This window comes from Carcharodon carcharias, chromosome 14 (assembly GCF_017639515.1).
Source record: "Carcharodon carcharias isolate sCarCar2 chromosome 14, sCarCar2.pri, whole genome shotgun sequence".
NCBI lineage: Eukaryota > Metazoa > Chordata > Chondrichthyes > Lamniformes > Lamnidae > Carcharodon > Carcharodon carcharias.
In genome coordinates, this window is record NC_054480.1 from 7,779,795 (window position 1) to 7,804,854 (window position 25,060).

Sequence of the window (25,060 nt, forward strand, 5' to 3'; positions counted from 1 at the left end):
TAGTTAAATTCAAGCTGGTCATGATTTTAAAACAAATTGTGCGCTTTCTATACAAGCAAAAGGCTTCTACACTGGCTTTGCTCATTCCAGTGTAAGTAGAAATTGAGTTCTTTAAACTCTGGGCAATCAGTTGCATTTCAACAGATTGTAACTTAAAACCATTAGGTACTGCTGTACAAATTTCCGCGTAATTAGTTTTTTTGCATTCTTCCATGTATTAAGTTCAAGCAGTTTTGAACTCTGGTACTTTGCGTATTTTAAAAATTACTTTAGTGAATTGATGAAGCAGAACTTAAATTCATAATGGTGTGGGATTTTTGTTAGAGTATATGCATTACTTTATTGCACACTCTTATACAGATAAATTATCCAGTATAATCATAGCACGATTTGTACTGATCAATTTGAAATGTATTGTGAACATTTAGAAATTACAGTGTACTAATACTCTAGCTGGGAAATTGAGTGCTCTGTTACACTAGTATACAGCAATAAGCTCCTAGCAGTTCTAGTAAATCTGACACAGAATTTATTTCCAGCACTCTTGGAAATGTGTACAGTTTTTAGCTTTTTCTCAGATTGATAGGTATAGGTGATTAAAAAATTAGAAGCCAACATTGAGAGGCTCCATTTTGCCTGCCAGTGTCAGCACTAACCAGTAACATACAGGGTGAACTGCTGAGACCCTGTGATAACTTGATGATACAAACTACTTTGAGTGAATGTAAATTCTAGTTATTTTGCAATGTTGGACAAAGCAAATCAAATTTGTAAACAAAGTGCATGCCTGTATTCATAAGCTATATTATTGAGACTTCCTTAACTGTATCAGCACATCCTGGGTTTTTGTTTCCAAGCTTCAGTATTTAATTCATTAATGTGTGTGTTCGCAGATCTTTTGTTCTCTAGTCAAACTGAAGCATGTTTTTACAGCAACACTTCCGATAGTTACGCATCCATAACATTGTCAGTAATTCAATAGCGGGTACAGCACAATTCTCACTCTGAAAATATTTTTCTTCAATAGTTCCAAAGGGCGAGGGAACTGACACCAAGCAAGCTGATTCTGAATCTCCAGATGAACAGCCTCTTGCAACTTTGCAATCTACTTCCTCAAAGCCATCAGCGGCGGTGGCTAAGCAACCTGCTGGTTCAGTGGAACACCGTGTTGTACCTAAACGGCCTATTCCTGCATCTCAGCAACTTTCTTCATCCAAACAACAAACTTCATCTAAACAACAAACTTCATCAAAACATCCAATTTCAACTAAACAGCAGATTTCATCCAAACAAGGCAGCACTGGGTCAGAATACCGAATACCATCTAAACATTCTGCTTCTGCAGCCAAACACTCTGTATATTCATGCGAGCAGCCTCCAGCTAAAACACCTGCAGATAAACAGCCAGTTCAGCCTTTAGCCCCGGCTGCAAAAAACAGCAGCCAGCTATCTAACCCTCAGATCCGACACAATATCCGCCGGTCACTTAAGGAGATCCTTTGTAAAAGGTGAGGGACGTTTGATGCAGGATTTTGTTTTGTACAGAGGTTCGTTCTGATTGGAAAGAACCAAATTTAACATGTCGAATGTGAGTGAATGTGATCATGTTTAATGGGACAGTGTGCATCTACAAATTGCTTTGCCTTTCAATATCTGAAGTTAATTTTGGAAGAAATTGCAATTCTCATAGGTTCACCCTTTTCACAAAAAATACGTGAGCTGAATAATTCATGGATCATTAAATTTAAAACAATTCAACATTTTCCATAAAAGGTTTACAGAAACTGGAGGAAAATGAAAAGGCAAGAAACTTCTAACTGAGCAATGAGAGTTTTTGGCAATTTGTTACTGTCAAAACAAATGGCTGAAATTGTGGATTTAATTTACAAGATATACAATATAGATATTTAACACACACTTCAGTGATCTGTTGAGAGATAAAAGCACTTTTTAAACTTGATTAATTTTTTCTTCAGGTCCCCGAGAAGACAAGAAAATGCTTATTTACATGTTTGTCAATTAAACCTAGACATAATATGTCTAACATTGAACCTAATCCCATTTATTCATTGTTAGCGTTTTGTCGATGAGTTTTGTTATCCATGTCAGCCTGTCAGATGTCAGTTATTTGCAAGATCCTGTTTCCCAGTGTTTTTCTGACTGGTTCAGTTAGATACATTTAGGCCTCCAGATCAATCTCAGCATTCCAATGCCAAAGCACAGTACCTTAGATTATCACAGCACAGAAGGAAACTATTCTGTCCATCATGTCTGTGTTGGCTCTTTGAAAGAACTATCCAATTGCTCCCACTATCCTGTTCTTTTTTCCATAGCCCTGTGAATGTTTTCACTTCAAGTATATATCCAATTTCATTTTGAAAGTTATTGAATCTGCTTCCAACATCCTTTTAGGCATTATATTCCAGATCATCATAACTCGCTGCATAATATTTTTCATGTTGCCGCTGGTTCTTTTGCCAATTATCTTAAATCTATGTCCTCTGTTTACCCTTCTGAAATTCGAAAGTTTTTCCTCATTTGCTCTGATCAAAATCCTTCATACCTTTGAACACCTCCATCAAGTCTTCCTTTTGACTTCTGCTTTAAGAAGAACCCCAGCTTCTGTCAAGTAACTGAAGCCTTTCATCCCTTCCTGTTAAATCTCCTTCGCGCCCTCTCCAAGGCCTTGACATCCCTCCTAAATTGTGCTGTCCAGAATAGGCTGCAGTACTCCAGCTGCGGCCTAACCGGTGTTCCATAATGGTTTAGTATATCTTTGTTTTTGTGCACTTATTCCTATGTTTATATAACCAAGGATCATGTGTATCTTTTTTTTAACAGCCCTCCTCAACTTGTCCTGTCACCTCCAAAGACTTTCATATGCACACTCACAGGTCTCCCTGTTCCTGCATCCCTTTTAAAATTGTACTATGTTGTTTATGTTGCCTCTCATTCTTTCTACCAAAATGTATCACTTCACTGTTAAATTTCATCTACCATACTTCTGTCCACTTCACCAGCCTATGTCCTTCTGAAGTTTATTACTATCACCCTCATTTATTTGCTGCATTTCTAAGTTCTGTGATATCTGCATACTAATCAAATATGCATGTGACTAAAATCATAAGATAACTACATATGAGGAAATTTATTGTTCCATCTTAGCTCGTCCTTCCAAATGGCCAATTTCTAAGTTGTAATTTTGTAAACCTTTGGTGTGTTACCAGCCAGCTTTAGCCAGGAAGGCTGGGAATGTAATAACTGACTTCAGTCCCTTGGGATAGTTAAGGTGAAAATAGCCCCATGGTTGTGATGTCTTCAGAAGATAGTGCATGTGAGTAAACATCTGGATGACAACATTGGTTTCAGTCACATGAGGAATATACAAGAAAAATACTCAGTTAAATGAGATGCTGAAGTGCTGTGGGTGCCAACATGGCACACCTCCAGCATGAGCCGATTGAAGATTAAAGGGAAGCAATTGGAAGATGATTTTTAATTTGACATTTTAATAAATACACAACAGCATAGATCAGATAACTGCATGAGCTAAATTCAGCTATTTATTTAATGGACTAATGAAGGTGCTATGGAGTTCATAAAATGTTGCCGTTTAATCATTTTATTCAGAAGCTGCCCATAGCTTAATGGAGCTTAACATGTTTTTTATTCTGTCCAATATGTTAAGGCTTAGCAGTCATTTCCAAACATCAAGTGCCATATATAATCCTTGCCTAGCGATGGAGAGCGGAATGTACTTGTGTTACTAGAGTAATGGCCAAATGTTTCTGTGCTTCTCTGTGACAGGGTGAATGACTGTGATGATCTTGATGTAACTGAAGATACAATAGGAAAAATAGCAGTGAGCATTGAAAAGGAACTTTTCACCCTGTTCCAAGATACTCACAGCAAGTACAAGAGCAGATACCGGAGTATTATGTTTAATTTGAAGAACCCCAGGAACCAGGTACCTTTTATGTTGTGAAGTTCAAGACTACCCCTACATCTTAACCATTATGTGACATTATCCTTGTGCTACGCTCAGTGACAATGCTACTGCTATTGTTCTCTGACTCTGTGTGTTACATATCACATTATCAGCCCTAGCCATATTGCTTTTTTCTTAACTCATCTGTTTTTCTTTCAAGTTATATATGATGAAGTGGAACCAATTTGTTTTGTAGGGGCTATTCCGACGTGTTGTGCGAGAAGAGATTGTTCCATTTCACCTGGTACGTATGAGTCCTGAAGAAATAGAATCGAAGGAGCTGGCAGTTTGGGAAGAGAGAGAGAGCAGATCTGTGAGTATCGTACCTGAGCTAAAATCCAAACAAATTCCCTGTCAGAGGATATTTTTAATTTTGTACATATCAGAATGGTTACAGGGAGATCATTCATGCTGAGGTAAGTACAATAGTGTGGTTGTCTGTCTTGCCCTATTTGTGAATTTATTATCAGTCTAATTTCATTTAGGTGATATCAGTGCAGCTGTGCTTATATCCATCCATTCTAATGGAACAGATAAGTTAAGTTGGCTCCTACAATGCTGCCTTATATTACTATTTGTATATCTGTGCATTATATATTCCGAGCTTCGTTGGACACATGAAAACTTCAATCCACTCCCTGCAAATTTGAAAATGTGGGGTTTGTTCTGGTACCGAGCTACCCCGTAGTCCTCTGACTATTTGTTAAAGCGTAATAACTACTGATATCTATAAACTAACTGTCCACCAACCACATTTTTAATATTGAGCAGCAATAGTGCAAGGGAATGCTTGCTATATGTGTGTTCCATTTCATAGATGTGTTCAGATCGCCATCAGGGAGGTTTGTAAATACAATTATGCAAAAAAGCAAACATAATGTACAGTAGTACATGTCATTCATTGTATTCTATCCTGATGCAAAAGTTTCTTATTATTGTAAAGAGCTTTGTTGTATTTGTTACAATGTTTGTGGGAAATGTTCTGTTCAGACTTTTCTATTAGTTGTTTAAGTCTTCAGTGCTGCATTCGGTTCTGGGCAGCATACCTCAAAGAAATATTGACCAACATCGATTCATCAGAATGATACTGGGCATAAGGGGTTAAGTTATGAGGACAGGTAGTATAAATCCGGGATGTATTCCCTTATGTTTAGAAGGTTGAGGGCAGGTTAAAATGATAAGAGATTCAATAAAGTAGATAAAGAAGAACAACTTCAGGTGGGAAAATCAAGAAAAAAAGGAGGGGCGAGGGAATACCCCCTTTAAGTTAGACCATTTAGAAATAAAATCAGGAAACATATTTCACAGAGAGTAATGAAAATGGGGATTTTTCTTAGATTTATCAATTCTACTGTATGCCATATCAAAACTAAACCTAAATAAAAGATGAAACATTTTAACTGTTCTCTTTTCCTAATAAAAGTAAGATGGGGGATTAGAAAAGACAGTTTTGAAATAGTTCTAATTAAAAAAGCAAATCTAGGATAAAAAGAAAAAATCCAGAAGTGAAAGGGATAAAGGAGAATCTTTTTAATGTGTGAGATAAACTGTTTAAAAAAATGCCTAACAGCTGGGCTGGAGTTTATAAAAGGTTAATAAAATGTTGAGACTCTAAAGCACAGGTGATGATATATATTTCAACTGCATAATTAAGCAATGAAAATAGATGAAGCAAAACTCCAGGTTGTTAAATGACTGGGTCATGAAGAAATTTATTTTACAGTAATCAATTCTCGTTTTGCTTTTGTGGCGTCAAAACCAATTGCAGTCCTCAGATGAAGCTCTTATTCAAGCTGGGATAATTCGAATACAAAACCAATTGCAGTCCTCAGATGAAGCTCTTATTCAAGCTAGGATAATTCGAATACAGATGTAATTCATTCCCCATTTTAAAGTCATGTGTGGGATGCTTAATTTTATATATTCTTTATATAATGCAAAACTTACAGCATTTTAGGAAGCAAATATGTAACTAGTATACAGGCTGAGGAGCTGGGTTAAGTAAAACAGAGGTGCCAGCACTCTGCCACTAGTGGAAGAGTGTAATCACAACATATCTAGTTTACGTAGTCAGTCAGCATTGTGAATGTGGATATGAATTTAGAATTGGAAAGTTTGATAACTGGATTAAGGTTTTGTAGGTGACTTTAGCACAAATGTGAGGTTTTTAAATGTACGTGTAAAAATTTGTTCTTGTTTTGAAGAACTACTGGAAAAGAGGATCATGGTCCACGTTTTCAAAATAATGAAGCAAATTAATGGTGTGATGGAGGTTTTGCACAAAACCAGTATAAGAAAAGAACATAAGTAAAAGCTGAAGAGGGACCCTGAATGTAACAATACAACCTTGCTCTTGGCCCAGCAACAGCTCTAGGGATGGGCTAATGGGGTGAAAGTGGGAGCTATCAGAGGCTGGGGGCAATCTTAAGTATATGCTGTGTAATGTGTTTTTAGTGTAGACACAGCAGATACCTGCTCAATTTGACACAGCTATGCACAGATGGTGAACTGACCACATCTGATATGACTGGATTCACAGTAGAATGGTAGGATCAGGATTAGAATTTCTTTTTAAAATTGGCAGTGGTTATACAAAACCATATTTTCACTTTAGTTTAAAATAAATAAAAAATGAACGTCATCAACTTGATAAGTAAATATCCTAAACAGTGAGCCAAGACCTTTAGACAGTGTTGTGAGGTGTGACACAATTTGATGCTTTATTCACAGACCCAGGGACAAAATGAAAGATTACAGCATGAAACCAAAGGATCAGCCTCACGGGCAACCAACAAACATGAAGTAGATATGGAGGAGGCACCGCCCATGTCAGATGCTGATGTACGTATAAAACTTGAAATGAACCCTAAAAAACCCTCATCATTTCCTGTTCTTTAAAGGGTACTATGCCTACTTCATTATTCCTAATCAGAGGAACCCATAAAAAGGGTAAAGCAGCTCTTTTGGTATCTTTTGCAACCGCCCAAACTAATGTGTTGCTGCAGCTGTCACCACCTGTGTACAAAATGCACATTTTCAAACCTTTATTTCATAATTTCAACATGTCTTTGCGTTAGTCTTCCCCCCTTTTGTTTGTAACTGGCATTGTTTTCTATTTCTTTGTTGTTTAATACTGATGTGAATGGCACAGCCAATCACTATTTCCTGGGGTTAGCCATCTACCTCTGAAGAGAACATTTCAACTTTCTTTCCTTGTGCTCATGAACAGCAGAAGAGGAGTCTGTTTGAATGCATCACCATCTAGCCTTTGACCGTTGAACTTATTTTTCAGTGGTAGGGTACTCTTGAGCCCTGGTGTGGTTCTCAATTTCTGGGATTGAAATCTGTATCTAGAGCAACAACCCCAAATCTGGCATGGCACCAAACTCGAATCTCATACTTTGTTCTGTGCTGTAGCGCTGCTCTACTGACTTAGATATGGCAGCTCTGAGGAAAGCCACCTATTTAAAATCTAGATCTAATGGAGCTTGATTCCCTCGTCATTAATCTTCCTCTTCCCCTCCTCACCAAAAACCCCAGCTGTTCAGATCTCTGACAGTACCTTTGCTAACCACCTGATGGATCAGTCACATGATCACCAATAACCAAAAGCTGGACTGACAGCCAGTGTTTTTGCTAACTTTTTGTACCTTGTATTCATCACCAGATCGCTGCTGTGCAGATGCATACTCTCTGGCTAGCAACCGTTGGCTGTCTGAGTGGGGTACATGCTCTATATGCTAATGTGTCAATTCTTTTTACTGGTTAAATCTATAACATCAAGTCTAAAGGGTACAGCCTTCAGTAGTGACAGCATGGAGGAAGGGCACAGAATTTGCCTCAGCCTCAAGCAGAAGTGGGAAATCAGGACTCGGCTGTGAGTTGCAGCTGCGGTGAAGCCTTTAAATAGCCTCCAGCTATAATGGAGGGAGGAAATTGATGAGCAACCAATATGCTTCTGTGTAAAATCTGAATTACACAGCGGGAAGGAATGATCAGGCTTCGTGTAACACAGTGACAAGGACTTCAGCCTGGCACCTTCTCTGTAAGGTGCTAGATTACAGGCTGCTGTTGAAAGGTGGTGTTGGCCAGGATCGGACTCGAATGTGACCACTACCTTTGCTAACTACCTGAGGAATCAATCACATGATTAGCAATAACCAGAAACTGGACAGAGAGCCAGTGGTTTTCCTAACTAAAGGTAAGGCTTTGATTAAAGATCATGCAAACGCATGTGAAGTTGTTGTGCGTCTGAATGGAGGACAAGACCTGTACTCAAACTTGAGTTATGTTTGAAATTATAACCAACTTCTTGACAGCTCTGCATAATATCTTAGTAATAATTTTAGAGTGAGCGCTTCCGTTAATAACACATTTTAGAGAACATCAGATAAAGATTTACAGATTTGATAAGTGTTGAATCTCTCTTTGAAGCTTGCTATGCACCGACAACTTGCATTCATAAAGCACCTTTAACAGTAAAATGGCTCGAGGCACTTCACAGAACTATAATCAGGCAAACATTGACACTGAGTTAAAGGAAGAGACATTAGGTCAAGTGATCAACACTTGGTCAAAGAGGTAGATTTTAAGTAGTGTTTCAGAGGAGAGAAAGAGGGGCGGAGAAAGAATTCCAGAGGTTAGAATTCTAATCTAGTTTCAATTTGGCTACACCCAGCCCCTCCCAAGAAGGTTGATCACTCAGTCTGTGTCTTTAGCTTGTTCTCCTTCATCCATTTGTGCTTTCTGCACCTTTTCCCTGCATATTTGCTGTAATTATTTCCAGTAAGTTTATGCATGATTTATCCAGAAGTAGTTTATTAGTTCCCACATTTAAATTTCCAGTTTATTTGCATTGAAAATATAATAGTTTATAATCCTTAATGCAGAGTTAATCAAAAATTGATTAAAAGGATTGATTTGTAAAAACAATTCAGAAGTGATGTGCTGCATGTTACATGGGATGCACACAAGCAGTTATCTTCCAATTTGTATTCAGATTTTGAATTTTAAAATTTTTACTAAAGCAATTTGTGTTTTGCCAGCCAATGACAGTTGATATCCTTTTTGAAAAGTTGGAGCAGTAAAATTTGGGACTTGAAAAGAATGTTCTTTGGAAATTCTGTCGTAATATCTTAACATTCTGCCTAATTCATCGACACTGCATTGGAACCATTGCTGGCTAATATTGAGCTACAAGAGAGAGAGCTCATTAAAAAAAGACCAGACACAGAATCATTTTGGGTAGAATTAATAGATAGTAACAGAGGTAAACTATTATTGGAGTGTGCTGTAGAACATCACCCCAACCCCACCACCTCAGACCAAACTAAAAGCTCTAGAACTGTGGGACAAAGTAAGGAAGATAGCGAACAAGGGACTAACTATAGTAGTTGTATATTTCAACCTAACCAGAAATTAACTAGGGCAATAATATCTCTGCTGGTAAGGCAGGGATTGAATGTCTGGAGTTAATAGAAGTCTATTGTGTGACATAGTTTGACATTACAAAGATTAGGAAGATTATGAAAACACACAACTTAAATTGCCAAATTTTAAGAGGATCAACTTTGTGCTTCGGAAGTCTCATCAGAATGGGCTTGGAGGTTTGAATATGGCTTGGAGAGTGGAGGGTCTATGGAGTTCCTTCAAGGAGGCAATTTTGAATGCGTTGGATCAATGTGTACCCTGCCAAGTAAAGGCAACAAGTTTAAAGACGCTCCTGCCTGGTTGAACAGCACTAGTAAGCAACACATAAAGAAGGAAAGAAGATACTTGAGGCCAAGAAGGAAAGCGGCACAAAACTGAAATTACTTCAAACCAAAAGCATCAGAATGGCAAAGATAAATTTTGAATTGAATATAACAAAAGGAATGAAATAGTAATTTTTAATAGATATTAAAAAAAGTATGGAGTTAGATCGGGTATAACAATTAGTACTATACAACTGCAAATGTGCTAAATCAGTTGTTTTTGCCTTAGTTTTTGCAAATCAGGAGACAGGTAACTTGCATAATCTCTAAAAGGAACCCAAGGGTGTTGCCAAGGTAAGTTGTGACACTATTCATATCATTAACCAGTTGTGGAAATTTAGGATGATCAGTCTCAGACTGGAAAAAGTATATTCATGGATCCTTGTAGAAACTCTGGCACAGATCTTCCAGAAATGATGGAATATTGGAGCAGTGACTGGGACTAGAGGAAGGCAAATGTTAATCTTCAAATAAGATAGCCAAAATGACTCAGGAAACTACAGATCTGTGCATTTGGCCTCATGCTGCATAAAGAGAGAAATAAGATTATGAAATGTTAACCAAAATGGTTTCATGAAGGGGAGGCCATGATGAACTAAAGGCTGTGAGGAACTTGATGGTTGTGCAGCAGTGGGTATGGTGCACTTGAATTTGACCTGGCTTCTCTGGAAAGGCTGGTACTGAAAATAAAGTAGTGGAAATATCTTGTGATGGGTACATAATTGTCTGGCTAGAATCCAGAATGTAAGGGTCTACGGGGTGTCATCATACTGCCAGAACTATAAGTGAGGACAGGGTGCTTTCGGTTCTGGTGGCTCACCTTTGGAAAACCTTTCTGACTCACTAGTTTCACATATGAACACTGAGTGTGAGTTGCCATCCCCAGGAGAAAGGGGTAAGCTTAAAAAATTGGAGAAGGATGTTAGTTCCATTTAAGGGATGAGATTAATGTAGTTGAACACAAAGTTATACATGTGGTTTCAGCAGCTCCCTCCTTGGTGGGACACTGCTGTCAGGGATGGTGCTATAATTATGTCAGCATTGAAACGCTGGTAGTAACTGTTATAATAAAGCACTTGTTTTTGTTTGTTTAATTCATTCCTTTTCGGAGGTTGAGAGCAGGAGCAAGACTATTCAGCCATTGAGCCTGTTCTGCCAATTCATTGAGATCATGTATCCTAACTCCATTGACATACATTAGTTCTGTTTTCCAGGTAATTTTGTTTTTGTTTTGGATTTCCAGCATCCGCAGTTTTTTGTTTTTAACCCTTAATACCATTGCCTAACAAAAATCTATCAATCTGAATTTTGAGATTTTCAATTGACACCCAGTCTCAACTGCTTTTCCACTGCCCTTTGTGCAAGAATTGCTACTTAGCATCATCCCTGATTACCTGATTCCTAGACTCCACCCCACCAAAGGAAATAATTTATCTCCATCAACCATAGATAACTCTAGCATAGCTCAATTACATCATCTATATGAATGGAATGCAAGCTTAATTTATGCAACATGTCCTCATATCTTTTAAACCCTGGTTTAATTCTGGTGAATCTAGGTACAATGAACAGAAATTTTTACATATCTTCCTTGTTTATTTGTTTTCCACAACATTTAATTGACCATCATACTGTAAAGAAAATCTTGGGAAATTTGACTGTTCAAAATGTTTCAACACAGCAGCTTTTCGAATGTTGCAATCTCTTCCTCCACTACCCCACTATGACCTAACCCCATTCCCATAAATATATACATTGTGTATGTTACATTTCAAACCCTTTCCCAACACAATCCTTATGCTCACTAGAAAAGGCAGCTGCTAAGAAGGAGTACACTCAAATCTCTCTCAGGTAGGAAAACAACACAACCACTTGTCAGAAACTAAATCTCATGTTAAACTATAAAATGTTTATATGAGAGAGATAAATAGAGGAAGCTACATTAGCAGATTAAAGCACTATTGTACTGGCCCCTTCACATATCTTAACTCAAAAGTGGCAATAGTTCTGGTCTCCTACAGTGACTTGAATACAATTGATTTGAATAAACTGACTATGAGCAGCTATTGGAAGGCTTTAATGCCAGAAGCAGCCTTTCATGTCAGGTTTTCCTGGATGGGAGTGCATTTTTAGTAACAGCTATGTCTCTTATAATAGTGAAATTTGTAAGTAAGTTGAAAAATAATTAAACAAATTTTGACCTGATAATATAAGTTAGGATAAACCATATAATTGAAGCTAACACCTGTGGTCCAGAGTCTTTTTTTAACTGACAACGCTGGCATTTATTGCCCATCCCTATTTATTCTGAGAAGATGTGAACTGCTGAACTCCATATGGTGATGATGCTCATGCAATACTGTTAGGTAGAGTTCCAAAAATTTGACTCATTGATGTAGGAACTGCCGGCTATATGTCCAAGTTGGGATGGAGTGAGAGACTTGGAGGTGACTATGTTCCCATGCACCTGCTGCCCTTTAATTTGTAAGTGGTGGAGGTCACAGGTTTGGGAGATATTACTGAAGCAGTCTAAATGAGTTGCTTCAATGCATCCTGTAAATGGTACACGTTGCAGCCTTAGTGCGCTTGTGGAGGGGTAGATGCTTAGGATAGTATGCCCACATTTTCCAAGAAGCAATTAAAATCTGTTACTGAAATGTAACACTTGCTGGGTTGCATATTTGCTTTGCCTACAAGCTTGCAAGTTAAAATCCTGAGTCTCATTCCAACTTGGATGAAATACTATAAACTGAAAAGTGATAGTTGTTTTCCCAAGCAAAGTTGCATGCAAGGAAGGAAATGGGAATAACATGAGTGTACAAATATGTACAAATTTGCAAGAGAAGCAGAGAAAGGAGGAGAGTTTGGTATGGAGAGGACATAAACTGCTGTAGGTTGGTGATCTGACTCCGGAACCAGTTTATCCTCCATATATAGGACTCTCACCCTGGGTATATCCTTATAAGCAGAGATATCTAAGCAATACCCCACATGGAAGAGAGAAATGGTTCAAAGTTACACGGTGCCAGAGTTGCCTCTTATATGTTTATGAATCATATTGTGCATGGCCCAGTGCTAACCTTTCATCACTGGAGCATGTTCTTTGAAATCCCAATAATACTTAGTTGCCTGGACAGGAAATTATTAGCTGATCTTGGAAAAATGAGTGAGCATGTTGGAGAATTACGTGCACACTCTCACCCCTCCTGAATTCGCAAGACATGAGAAAAATGAAGTACCAATTCCAATGGATTTCTCCACCTTCCCTCCACACACCACCCCCGCCCGCCCCCCCCAAACAACTGCTGCCTCTCATTGTCACTGGATCTTCAAGATCTTTCCAAATGAAGTTTGTGTGGCGACTGAAGGACTTGGAACATCATTCAGCACTCCTCTTTCTCAAGTGGACAGAGAGAACAGCTGATCATATAGCTGATAACTGAAATGTAATAGGACTATTGGTATTGACTTTCAACCAGTTTGTTTTTTTTTATTTACCATTTTCCCCCAGTGTTACTCCCTTGTGCTATCGTAACAATTCTAAACAAACAACAATAAATAGAATCTAAATAAAGTTAAGAGATGGCAATATACTTCAACAAAACAGCTTGAGAAATGTACTTTAGAGGATGCCTCGTGCTGCACTGTAACCATTTACGGTAGGAGGAAAATGGATATAGCATTGCATTGAATGTTTATTTAACTTTCATGAGGAAGCCATTAGCCAGTAACAGAAGGAAATCAAAGGTAAATGATCAGTTGTGCTCTCAACTCTTCTGGACCCATGAACCTAAAGTGGGTAGTCCTGCCCTCTGGTGAAGTACCATTTCAAGTGTTGCATTCAACCATTGACCTTTTACACACACATCTTGATTGTGACCAAACTACAATGTTGAGGATCAGAAGATGGGTGCAGTGGTGACCAGGCTAAGGTGTTCCTCTGCTGTTTGTTTTCTCTGAAGTCTGGAACTGTGGGTAGAAAGGATATCCTTGCTTTAAGTCCTTTGCCCAATGTTATAGAGCCATAGATGTCTACAGCGCAGAAAAAGGCCCTTCGGCCCATCAAGTCTGTGCAGGTCAAACAAGTTCTAATCCCATTTTCCGGCACTAGGCCCATAGCCTTGTATGCCATGGCATTGCAAGTGCACATCCAAACACTTCTTAAATGTTATGAGGGTTTCTGCCTCTACCACCCTTTCAGGCAGTGAGTTCCAGATTCCCAACACCCCCTGGGTGAAAAAATTCTTCCTCACATCCTCTCTAAACCTCTTGCCCCTTACCTTAAATCTATGCCCCCTGGTTATTGATCCCTCCACCAAGGGGAAAAGTTCCTTCCAGTCTACCCTATCTATGTCACTCATAATTTTATGCACCTCGATCATGTCACCCCTCAATCTCCTCTGCTCCAGGGAAAAACGCGTCTATCCAATCTCTTCTCTTAACTAAAACTCTCCAGCCCAGGCAACATCCTGGTAAATCAGCATAAATCTGTTCCTTCTTGAAATAATGTGGACACAGTGGGCTGCAATAAGATAAATGTGTTGTGATCTCTCCCTGGAAAGTAGATACTGATGTGCATGTTGACGTGTAGTCAGATATCACCTAGGCATTAATTGCCATCTGACTGTTCTGCAGTGTCATTCAGAGGAAGTTGAGACAGAGAGGCCTAAAAAGTCTAAGCCCAAAAAGCATACCTTGGAGCCTTTTTAGCTGCTATTTGCCAATAACGCTAAGGGTAAATAGCAGCTGGAGGCTTGGCTTGGTACCACATCAGAAGAATAGTTGACACAGATTCACTGCAGATCTGATGGGGCACAAAATAATTGAAGCAAACTGCAGGTAAGTTTTTTTAAAAAAAACATTTTTAGGTGCATCTTTTAAAACTTAAGTATTTTAAATGTTTTTAATTTTGCTGACTGGGCCTCAGGAACCAGTGGTACATCCCTTATGTCTTCCGCTGCTATGAGAGCAACCGCTACAAGATGCCAGGCTGAATAGGTATGGGTAGCTCCTGATCTCTGTTGATATCCAGCTCCACTTGCTGATCCAATTAAAGGTATTTCACCACAACTCCTTCAGAAGGTCACGCCTCCCTCAAAATGGCTGATATAAGCCCACCATCAAATTAGTGCTGTTCCATTGGATTCAAAGACAATTCAGCTGCTTACTGGCATGCTGCTGTATTCCAGAACTACCAAGTGTGCATTTGGAGATCATTCTTTTATTCCTTCACATAAGTAATCTTCACCCATGCCCCAAATCTTTCTGCACATATTCTATCAGTGACAAAAACACTTCACTGAAAAATTAAGGCTGCTCTTGGTGCCTCCTATTTTGTACACTTCCAATCCCAGCTACCCACTTCTGCAGATGGTTATGAGGTGGCTGGCAGATTTTCAGCAAAAGTTTTGTCAATTCACCTGGAAGCTCCGTGTTTTTGGTTGGGTCTATATTCCCCCTCGGGAAAGGAGAGTAAAGGCATGATGTATACCATTATAAAGGGTGCAGCCCAGATTTTTGAAGAGTGTAAAAGGTGCTGATGATCTTTCACTGCTTCCCTACATTTCCAGCCGAAAGTAAAGGAGCCGTTCACGTAAGAGAAGGGGTTGTGAAGTTATTGTGGTATCTTCTGTTTGCAGATGGTGTATTGCAAATATATTGAACACAGGGAAAAGTTGCAATTTGGAAATTGCCAATTACTGCACATTGTTGCAAAATATAACTACCTTCTGTTAACCTTGGTTGCTCTAATATTCAATAATAATAATGAGGGGTTGATGGAAATACCACTCATTTCCAAGGTCACATTTTGCCCTATAGGCCATAAAATTGATGTTTCTTTGCTGCATTACAGACAGTAGCGCTTCCAGGCTTCCTGCTTGAAGAAGCAAAGCTCTCGGACATTTCATTGCAGCTACATTGTTAGACATACATAAAATAACTATTTTTGCAGCTATTGCAGCAAAATTGGATTTGCTAGGCAGACAAAACTATTAGTATTGGGTGTCCACAAAATATAATGTAGGTACTCAGAAAAGTTGAGCTGGTTGTCAATAGAGATTGCTTAATGGGTGTAGGTACAATTTCAGTGCTATATCGGCCACTTATCCAATACTGTGAGAAATCTAGCCCAATATTGTTTTTCTACCTCAAGGCCATGGGGTTGAAAATGAAGATTCCTGATGCTTCTGATAACCTATGAAACTTTGTATTGTAATTGTATGTTTTCTCCAGTTGATGCCTCTTTTCCATAGTTGCAAGTGATGAAGATTTTATCTCTTAATCTTAGCTGTTGCTACCCTAATACTTGTGTGCACTGCAGGCTGCTTGGAGTTTTGGGTATCTCCTAGCATAACATGGAAGGGTGTAACAGTGACATGAAAGCTTCATGACATAGTAACCTTCACTAATACAGGAAGAGCCACTCTTGATCCAGATACGTGTAGATCATTGAGCAACTCAGGACACAGCTTTGGAGCAGCCTGTCATGTGAAGTGTAGGCTACAAAGACTGGGAACTCCTCACATGCATAGTTACTGTTTCTGAGCTAATGTCAAATATGGATAAAATACCTCAGAGATCATTGCCTCTTCGTGACCAGCTCTGGAAACTTCCCATTAGAATCCCTGTCTTTGCTATCTTATTCTATTAATCAAAGTAAACAAAGCAAAAAAAGTTCAAAAATAAAATTGTAAAAAATTAATGGAGACTTTTGCAGTAAAATTAACTTATCCATAGATAAACATTGAGGAAAGAAATACCAACTTACCGTCTGCTTTTAAGACTACCTGGAGCCAGCAGCGTAACAGCCAGCTTTTATGAGAGAAGTTTAGGTTCTGGGTCGCATCACATCCAACTCGTAATGTGAGGCCAAGATTGTTAATGGGCTATTTGAAAACAATGAGTTTCTTGCATGCTATGAGTCCACCTGAACAGAATGCAGAGCCTTGGGGGGTGGTGGTAATCAAATCAAGTTTTTCAGCATAAGTCAAAAAGACAACCTCTGCCAGCCTTCTAAGAATCCTGCAACACAATCCAGGAGCCCACTTTGACTTTGGCACAAATAATCATGGATGAATTAAGAAACTAGCTGGTTACTTTGTTAAACACACTGTGCAGTCTGTATATTATAGGGCTAAGTTAAAAATTCAATGGCATATTTATTTCCTCAAAAAGTAATTGAGAATCAGTAAGAACCATTATCCTTTCAAAGATTTAACTATTTGCTGAGCAAGGGTCTCAATCTAGGCTACATAATGTTTATTCCATAAATGTGTAACAGGCATACAGCCCTACCCCATAAGTAGCAACTGAAACTAATGTTCAGTCACAACATTGTCAATCTCTAAATTTCTAACAATCTCAATACATTGCTGATATTGTGATCGGAAACAAAAGGGGAGCATCAACCTAGAGAGTTTAAAATTCATATTACTTTATTTTGAAATGGAATTCTATATATCTGATGAGAAAAACATGACATGACAACAATGGCTGCTAGATTGTCTTTTCAAAACAGCTGGTTCTCTGATGTTCTTAGAGAGGGGAATATGCCACTTCTACCTTGCCTGGTCTACCCATCACTCCAGTCCACACTACATAATTGACTCTCTAATGCCCTCCAAAGTGGCCTAGCAAACCACTGATTTGCGGATGACACAAAGATTGGCCGGGTGGTTAACAGTGAGGTTGAGTGCCTTGGGCTACAGGAACATATAGACTGGATGGGCAAATGGGCAGATAAGTGGCAGATGGAATTTAACGCTGAAAAATGTGAGGTGATACACTTTGAAAGGAGTAATTTGACCAAGTATTCAATGAACGGCATGGCACTAGGAAGTTCTGAGGAACAAGGGGCCCTTGGCATTTGTGTTGATAGATTTCTGAAGGCAGAGGGGCATGTTAATGGGGTGGTGTAAAAGGCATAAGGGACACTTGCCTTTATCAATCGACGCATAGATTACAAAAGTAGGGAGGTCATGTGGAGTTCTATAGAACCTTGGTGAGGCCACAACTGGAGTACTGTGTGCAGTTCTGGTTGCCACATTATAGGAAGGATGTGATTGCACTGGAGGGGGTGCAGAGAAGATTCACCAGGATGTTGCTTGGGATGAAACATTTAGGTTATAAAGAGGGGTTGGATAGATGGGTTGTTTCCGTTGGCACAGAGAAGACTGAGGAGCGACCTGATCGAGGTGTACAAGATTATGAGGGGCATGGATAGGGAGCAGCTGTTCCCCTTTGTTGAAGGGTCAGTCACAAGGAGGCATAAGTTCAAGGTGAGGGGCAGGAGGTTTAGGGGGGATGTGAGGAAAAACTTTTTTACCTAGAGGGTGGTGACAGTCTGGAATGCACTGCCTGGGAGGGTGGTGGAAGCGGGTTGCCTCACATCCTTTAAAAGGTACCTGGATGAGCGCTTGGCACATCATAACGTTCAAGGCTATGGGCCAAATGCTGGTAAATGGAATTAGATAGGTAGGTCAGGTGTTTCTCACATGTCAGTGCGTGCTCGATGGGCTGAAGGGCCTCTTCTGCACTGTGATTCTGTGATTTGACCAGACAATCACTGCTCAAAATCCTGCTATCACCAACACCACTAATTTAGGGCAAATAGGGATCGGTAACCAATCGCGTCTCACTCAGGTCATTACATCTGAGAACATTTTTAAATTCATAAAGGCAATTGAGAAGTATTGCAAGTTAACCCAATGAATTTAGAATTCACACCTGATATTAAAATCCTTTTCTTAGCAGATTCCAGTTACTTCTCAAATATATATCACTTTTAACCTTTGACTGTTCAATAAATTCCTGAAGCAGCTAGGAGATTAGAAGACGACTGCAAGTGTTCCTGAATGCAAGGTTGATTTCTCATTGCGGACCTGTCCTGAAAGCGTGTCACACTTGATGCTGTTGAATTATAGTCAACATGTTAGGCCAGACCATGAACAACACCTAAAATGAGGTGCAAGCAGATTGGTTTTGAACTAGATTTTAGAAGAATCAAATTGATATTTTTAACTTTGGATGGGCAACATCTCTTTAATTATAATTACAATTTGGACCAAAAGAAACCAAAAATCCTAGAGTGCTCAGAGTGCAAAACAATAAGCCTCAATAATCATTTTGGAAAGAAATAATCAGCCTACAGAAGCAGAAAAAGAGATTTGGATTTGGGCCAAAGAAAAGAAACAAGGGAAGTTATCTTCAACTTGAGTGTAGTCATTGAAAGATACCTGGAAGTGTATGTATGCTTTATAGATTATGAAAAAGCATTTGATAGCCTACCATCAGAAAATAATGGAATGCATAAACAAACTAAGGATTGACAAATGATAAATGGGTAATTCAGAATCTATATTGGAATCAAACAGCAGTGATGAGATTTGATAGCCAGGAATGTGTTCCCCAACCTGTACACTGAAGCTATCTTCAGAGACATAAGATGATCTACCAGGTTGCAACATTGATTGGTTGAATGTCAACAACTTGAGATAACGCAGATGTCACCACCGATTGCAGAGTCAGAAGAGGCACTACAGGACATTGTAAACAAAGTGAAAGCAATGAGTGAGGAAGATGGATTAAGAATGAATGTGGAGAAGAAAATAAGCAGGGACCTAATCGCAGAAGTGAAAATTGAAGTAAATGGAGAAGTCTTGGAACATGTGAAAAGGTTCACATACCTTAGAAAGATTATCACAGACAATTGGAGATATGATTGGGAGATGAAAAGGAGAATTTAGATAGCCAAGACCAGCTTTGTCAGACTAAAGGACATGTTATCAAAGAAACTGAACCAGAACCTTAGGAAAAGAACGCTGAGGTGCTGCATCTTGTCATCTATGTTAAATGCTTTGCAGACATGGACAACAAAGAAAAAGACTATTGATAAGCTGAATGCATTTGAGATAAGGACGTATAGGAGGATGGTCTGCATATCATAGACTAATGGAGTGTTGGGTAAAAGAGGAAATTAGTACATAACATCAAAAGATAGAATATTTTGGTCACTCACTGACTAATGTACAGAAAATTATTGGAGGGGAAGATCGACAGAAAATGAAGGAGATGGAAGTAGAGGAGAAAATGGGTGATGAATGTAATGGACTGGATGCAGGTGACCTATGTGGAATGTGTAAGGGCAGCACAGGACAGGCAGAGATGAAGATTCCTGGCAATCAACCTGGGAAGAAGATGACACCAACAAGTGAACAAACAAACTCCAAATGGGTTCTGATATACCTTGTGTTTCATGGCACCGTTCAACATAACTGCAGCGCTATTCTAGTGTTGCCTTAAGTCATTATCACTTAAATAAACAGTATTTTGAGGTCCAGATATGCAAGATGGAATTGCTAACTAAATCTACCTACACGAGCTGCAGTTCTTCAGTGTACTTCTAGACCCTTGTCCTGGTACACTTAAAAAGCGGATATTCACCATCTATGAGTGTTAATGCACACTGTTCTTACAGCTACAAAATATTTGTATACAAAGGATCTTCTGTCTTTTGTATTTTGTGACTGCCATGGAAATGATTTAATTCTGAACAAAAATACAGCTGCTGCAGAAACAAACGTTCTGAATAATGAAGGGAACTGTGGTGCATCATGACATAATTCTTTTAAATAAGACAGCCAGTGAGATAAAATATTTGCATGGTAGATTTTGAAAGATGTTTGGTAATACCAAATGATCACTATAGCATCAGCGGAAATAATTAGTGGAGAACTGCAGTCAGGTTGTGCCTTCATATCTGAACCAACTTCTGTTCTATCATCACAGTAAAAGGAATATTGACCAAAGCACAGTAAGCACTGTATACATCCTTTGAACTTAGGGTTTTGAAAATTTCTAAACCTTGTACATTATGCACAAACTTTTTCTGTGGCCTTTGCCCTGTCAGTTCCTAGCTGTTAATATTTTTGTTGTCAAGGCTATTCCAGGTGCTCTGTATCTGAACTTCCCTAGGTCTTATCTGAAGTTAATCCGATCCTCTTTTATCATTGTTTTCGTTTACTTTTACAGCTATCCTCATTTTTTTTCTTTCAGCTGCTCCTGGTAATTTTTTTTCCCTCCATGATCTCTCTTTTGCTGCTATAAAATTGATCAGTGGATAGAGTGAAATACTGATTTGTTTTTGTTCTCGGTTGGGGTTGGTGATACTAATGCTTATATCAAATTGCTTACTGTACTTTACATTATTTGAAAATATGTTAAAAATTACCTTTATTCCGGGTTAAATATAATTTGTCGGTCGTCATGTAAGGAAGGAAGGTTTCAAATTCAATCAATGATATGTGCTGCTTGGCTCATTACAGACTGAGCTGCAGGTTTTGAGCACAAGACAGAATTTGACTGTTATTAGTGATTCTTCTAAAAACAAGTAGCTTGCCTCTTTATAACTTCACCTGAAATCTGTGGTTCAAAGAATGGCTTTCCGTAGTGATTCTTCAGGATATGGAGGTCACTTGCAAAGCCAGCATTTACTGGACAGTGGTGTCATTGGAACTGGACAGAACAGGATGTCACTAGCAAAGCAGAGACACTAAATAATGCAGTTAACTGATGATTGCAGAACAAAGTCAATGAAATGAATTAGAAATATTGAAAATGATAAAAGAATGTATCCTAATTTGCTATATTCACTAAATATATTTTGCAGCATGGAAGGAGGCCCATCATCTCAATGCTGGCCCTTTGGTAGAGCTGTCCAATTGAATACATTCCCCTGCTTTTTTCCCATTGCTCTGTAAATTTGTTCCCTTCAAGTATTTATCCAATTGCGTTTGAAAGTTACTATTTAATCTGCTTTTACCACCATTCCATACAGTGCATTCAAGATCATAACAACTTGCTGTGTGTAAAAAAAAAAGTGGTTGAAATATTCTGCATTCCACTCCAGTAAATATGTTTTAGATTGTGCTTGTTTGCAATTTGAATTTATATGCTCAATATTATAACAGTTTGTAAGTGCATCATTCTACTTTTACTACAATTCTCTAGTGTCTTTCAATGAGGTTGAAGTTTGTGTCTGTTTCTCAGGAGCAGGAAGATATGCGCCCTGCTCAGAAGATTAGCCATCCCCTACCTGACATCTTCAGCAGCATGCTTAAAGACACAACAGATGAACATCGAGCTCACCTATTTGATCTGAACTGCAGAATTTGTACAGGTAAACAGCACTAAAACGTTTTAGGATTTATCATGGGAACACTTATCAATGCAGTACTGTGCAACAGTGGCGTGAGAAAACCAGAATTGTGCAGCCTTCATCTTTACACTAATGAAAAGCGTACAGCACAGTAGAAGGCCATTTGGCACATCCTATCTACTGAGTCTTTGAAAGAGTTGTGCAATTAGTTCTGCTCCCCTCTGCTCTTTCCTGTAGACCTGCAAGTTTTTTCTTTTCAAGTTTATACCCAGTTTCCTTTTGAAAGTTGCTGATGTATCTGCTTCCAGCACTGCTTTTAGACAGTGCATTCCACATCATCATAACTCAGTATCTGAATGTTGGTCAGTCATGCAGAGACCAGTGCAACCATATTCAGTGCTTAAGTGTCTTGTCAACAGAACATTCTTGTACTTTAATTGGATTGTAGGCTTATATCTTACATAAATCTATTTCAAACTAATTGCTTGTGGAGTTTGATATATTTATTTTATATATATATATATATATAAATAAAATAATAGGAGTCTGAAGCATGATAAAAAAAGATTTGAATGAATGTAGGGTTGTACCTTCTGAGGCGCTACACCTCTGGCCAGGCCTCCTCACAGCAGACAAATAATGTACAGATAAACTGCCACTTTTTTAAAAAAAAAAATTGTTTCATGGGATATTAACGTTGTTGGCTAAGCCAGCAGTTGTTGCCCATCCCTAAGTGCCCTTAAGCAGAGTCCTTAGAAAGTTGCACCCATTGTATACAATATTGCTTTATGATTAATTGATACTCACCATATGTTGTTAGTGCATGTGTAGCTAGTAGGGTCCAATTAGATCCAATTATTTCAACAAAGCAAAAGGTTGCCATTACACTTGCACGTTAAGTTGGAGAATTTTTAATGATTCAAGTTCTAATTTTTGCTGGCTTGAAGCCCTGGATCTGGTCAAGCAAATGGCTCCCAAATGAATATGGAACTGCAATTAATGAACATATCCTACCTACGCCCAATTCCAAAAATGTTTTTTTGTCCCTGCGCAAAGTAATCAAAGATCAACTGGCATGCTTAGAAACATGAGTGTAGTGAACAATATTAACAGTTAAATAGGCATCAATTCAGGCTATTCATTCCAGAAATAATATCAATGAGCTGTAGCACAAGCCACATCTGTATTAAACTTAACCCCAAAACTTTTAACTCATTTCTTGATTTGCACTCCCTTTTAGGAAAAGTTCAAGTCTCAGACGATGAACCAATGCCTAAGAAGCCGAAAGTGGTAACCAAAAAAACCGAACCAAAAATGAAATCAAGGCTCGATATGAGACGTCAGCAAGAACAAGACAAAGCAACAGTGACTGTTTTAGCACTTGGAGAGAACCATGGTTCAACCCAAGAAATGACCACTCTTTCCACTCCATCAGTAGTCTCTATGGCTACCAATGCAGTTACTTTACAGCCTATTTCAGAACATGCCAGCAGCTCCTTCATATCACCAGCCAGTAATCCAACTGGAGCTGCCAGGACAGATAGAACATCCATCACTGTAGGTTCTTCACTTAGCACCTCCATTGTCCCTAAACCTATATTATCAATGTCTTCAGCTGGTACCATGGTTTCTGAGACAGTGATGGGGAGAACCTTTGGTGCTGAAAAGGAGGAGGACGAGGCACCAAAATCCATTTTGACATCTGCAGCTCCCAAATCTATATTGACAAAACCATCAACTGCACCTGAGCAAAACTACACTGTATCAACAACAGTAAGGTGTGTAAGGACCGTAAGGATGAAACTACTTCAGCAACACAAAGCCACCAGTCAGAACAACATTCAGACTAGATTTACATACAAAATAATTCCAAAACGTGGGTGAAAGTAGCTCTCAAACAGGAAGCAGGGTTGCTTGTGGCACACGACAGTTCATTTAGCAGTGAACATTGCTGTAGCTCTCAAGTGCATTTAGGAAATTTGTATTATTTTTAAAAAGTATAGACAGCCAGAAGAACGCAAATATAATACTACCACTGAGAGTCAAAATTAAAGACCAGATAACCTGTGCCATGGTGAAGGGCTGTAATTGAATTCGACACAAGAGCCAGAAATCCTAATTGGCTTTACATAAACTATCTAAACTCATTTCTTCTCTTCCTGTTAAACTCCTATTCAGATCAGTTTCTCATCCCTACTCTTTCTCCAACATCCTAAAATCCTTGTCTGACTAAAACACAACATGTAAGATTTGGATTAACTGCTCTGAACAGTTGTCAAAACACTTCTGACTTGAACATTATTGTTTCATCGCTTTTCAGATGTCAAGCTATTCAACATAGGAGTAGGCTATTTAACCTCTTGAGCCCATAGTGCTATTCAGTGTGATCATGGCTGATCTGTAACCAAACTCCACATGCCTTTGCTCCATATCCTTCTTAATACCCTTGGATAACAAAATCAATCACACTCAATTAATTTAGCAAAGTCTCTACCTTTTTGTACACAAGTATTTCTTCATTTCAGTCCTGAAAGTTCCAGCTCCAGTTTTTAGACTATGCCCCTAGTCCTAGAACCTGATGAGTAGAAATATTTCTTATCTACTGTCTGTTCCTTAATGTCTTGAAAACTTCAATAAAATCATCCCTTAACCTCCTAAATTCCAGGGAATATAGCAATAGTTTATATAATCTCTTCTCGTAATTTAACCTTTGGAGTCCAGGTATAATGCTGTAAATCTATGCTGCACTCCTTTTAAAGCTAAGATATTCTTCCTAAGGTGCGGTGCCCAGAATTACTCTCAGTACTCCAGGCCAAACTGCTCAGTGAAGTTGAATACCAATTTTCCCACACAGGGAAATCTTGATTGATAGGAATGTGCTAGCTATAAATGTAATGTGCAGTGTAATGATTGCCCCTTGGGAGAAGGGAAGTTTATGTACCCAAGTCAAGAGTGAAAGTGTTCCCTCATAACCAGTATATACACTGGTTGTATACTCACACAATCAAGAAGAAATCAATAAACTTCCTTTGCATGTTGTCCACTCCACATTGAAGCAGGTATTTCAGTTGTCTGATGACCATTCCAAAGTTAGGCCTAGCAACAATACAGTGCACCTTATGCTTCTGCTGGGTAACTACCAGTTGGGACGAATTAATGTCT

The 25,060-nt window shown here is 38.7% G+C and overlaps 1 protein-coding gene across 1 annotated transcript in view; it reads left to right on the plus strand.

The window, feature by feature from the left end:
• Positions 1–25,060, plus strand: part of LOC121287009 (death-inducer obliterator 1-like) — a 132,677-nt gene that overhangs the window by 81,000 nt on the left and 26,617 nt on the right. Inside the window, exons 8-13 of the mRNA XM_041204426.1 lie at positions 1,028–1,508; positions 3,808–3,967; positions 4,185–4,301; positions 6,719–6,829; positions 21,790–21,919; positions 23,139–23,676. Coding sequence (XP_041060360.1) covers positions 1,028–1,508; positions 3,808–3,967; positions 4,185–4,301; positions 6,719–6,829; positions 21,790–21,919; positions 23,139–23,676 — 1,537 coding nt within the window. The remainder of the gene's footprint in view (positions 1–1,027; positions 1,509–3,807; positions 3,968–4,184; positions 4,302–6,718; positions 6,830–21,789; positions 21,920–23,138; positions 23,677–25,060) is intronic.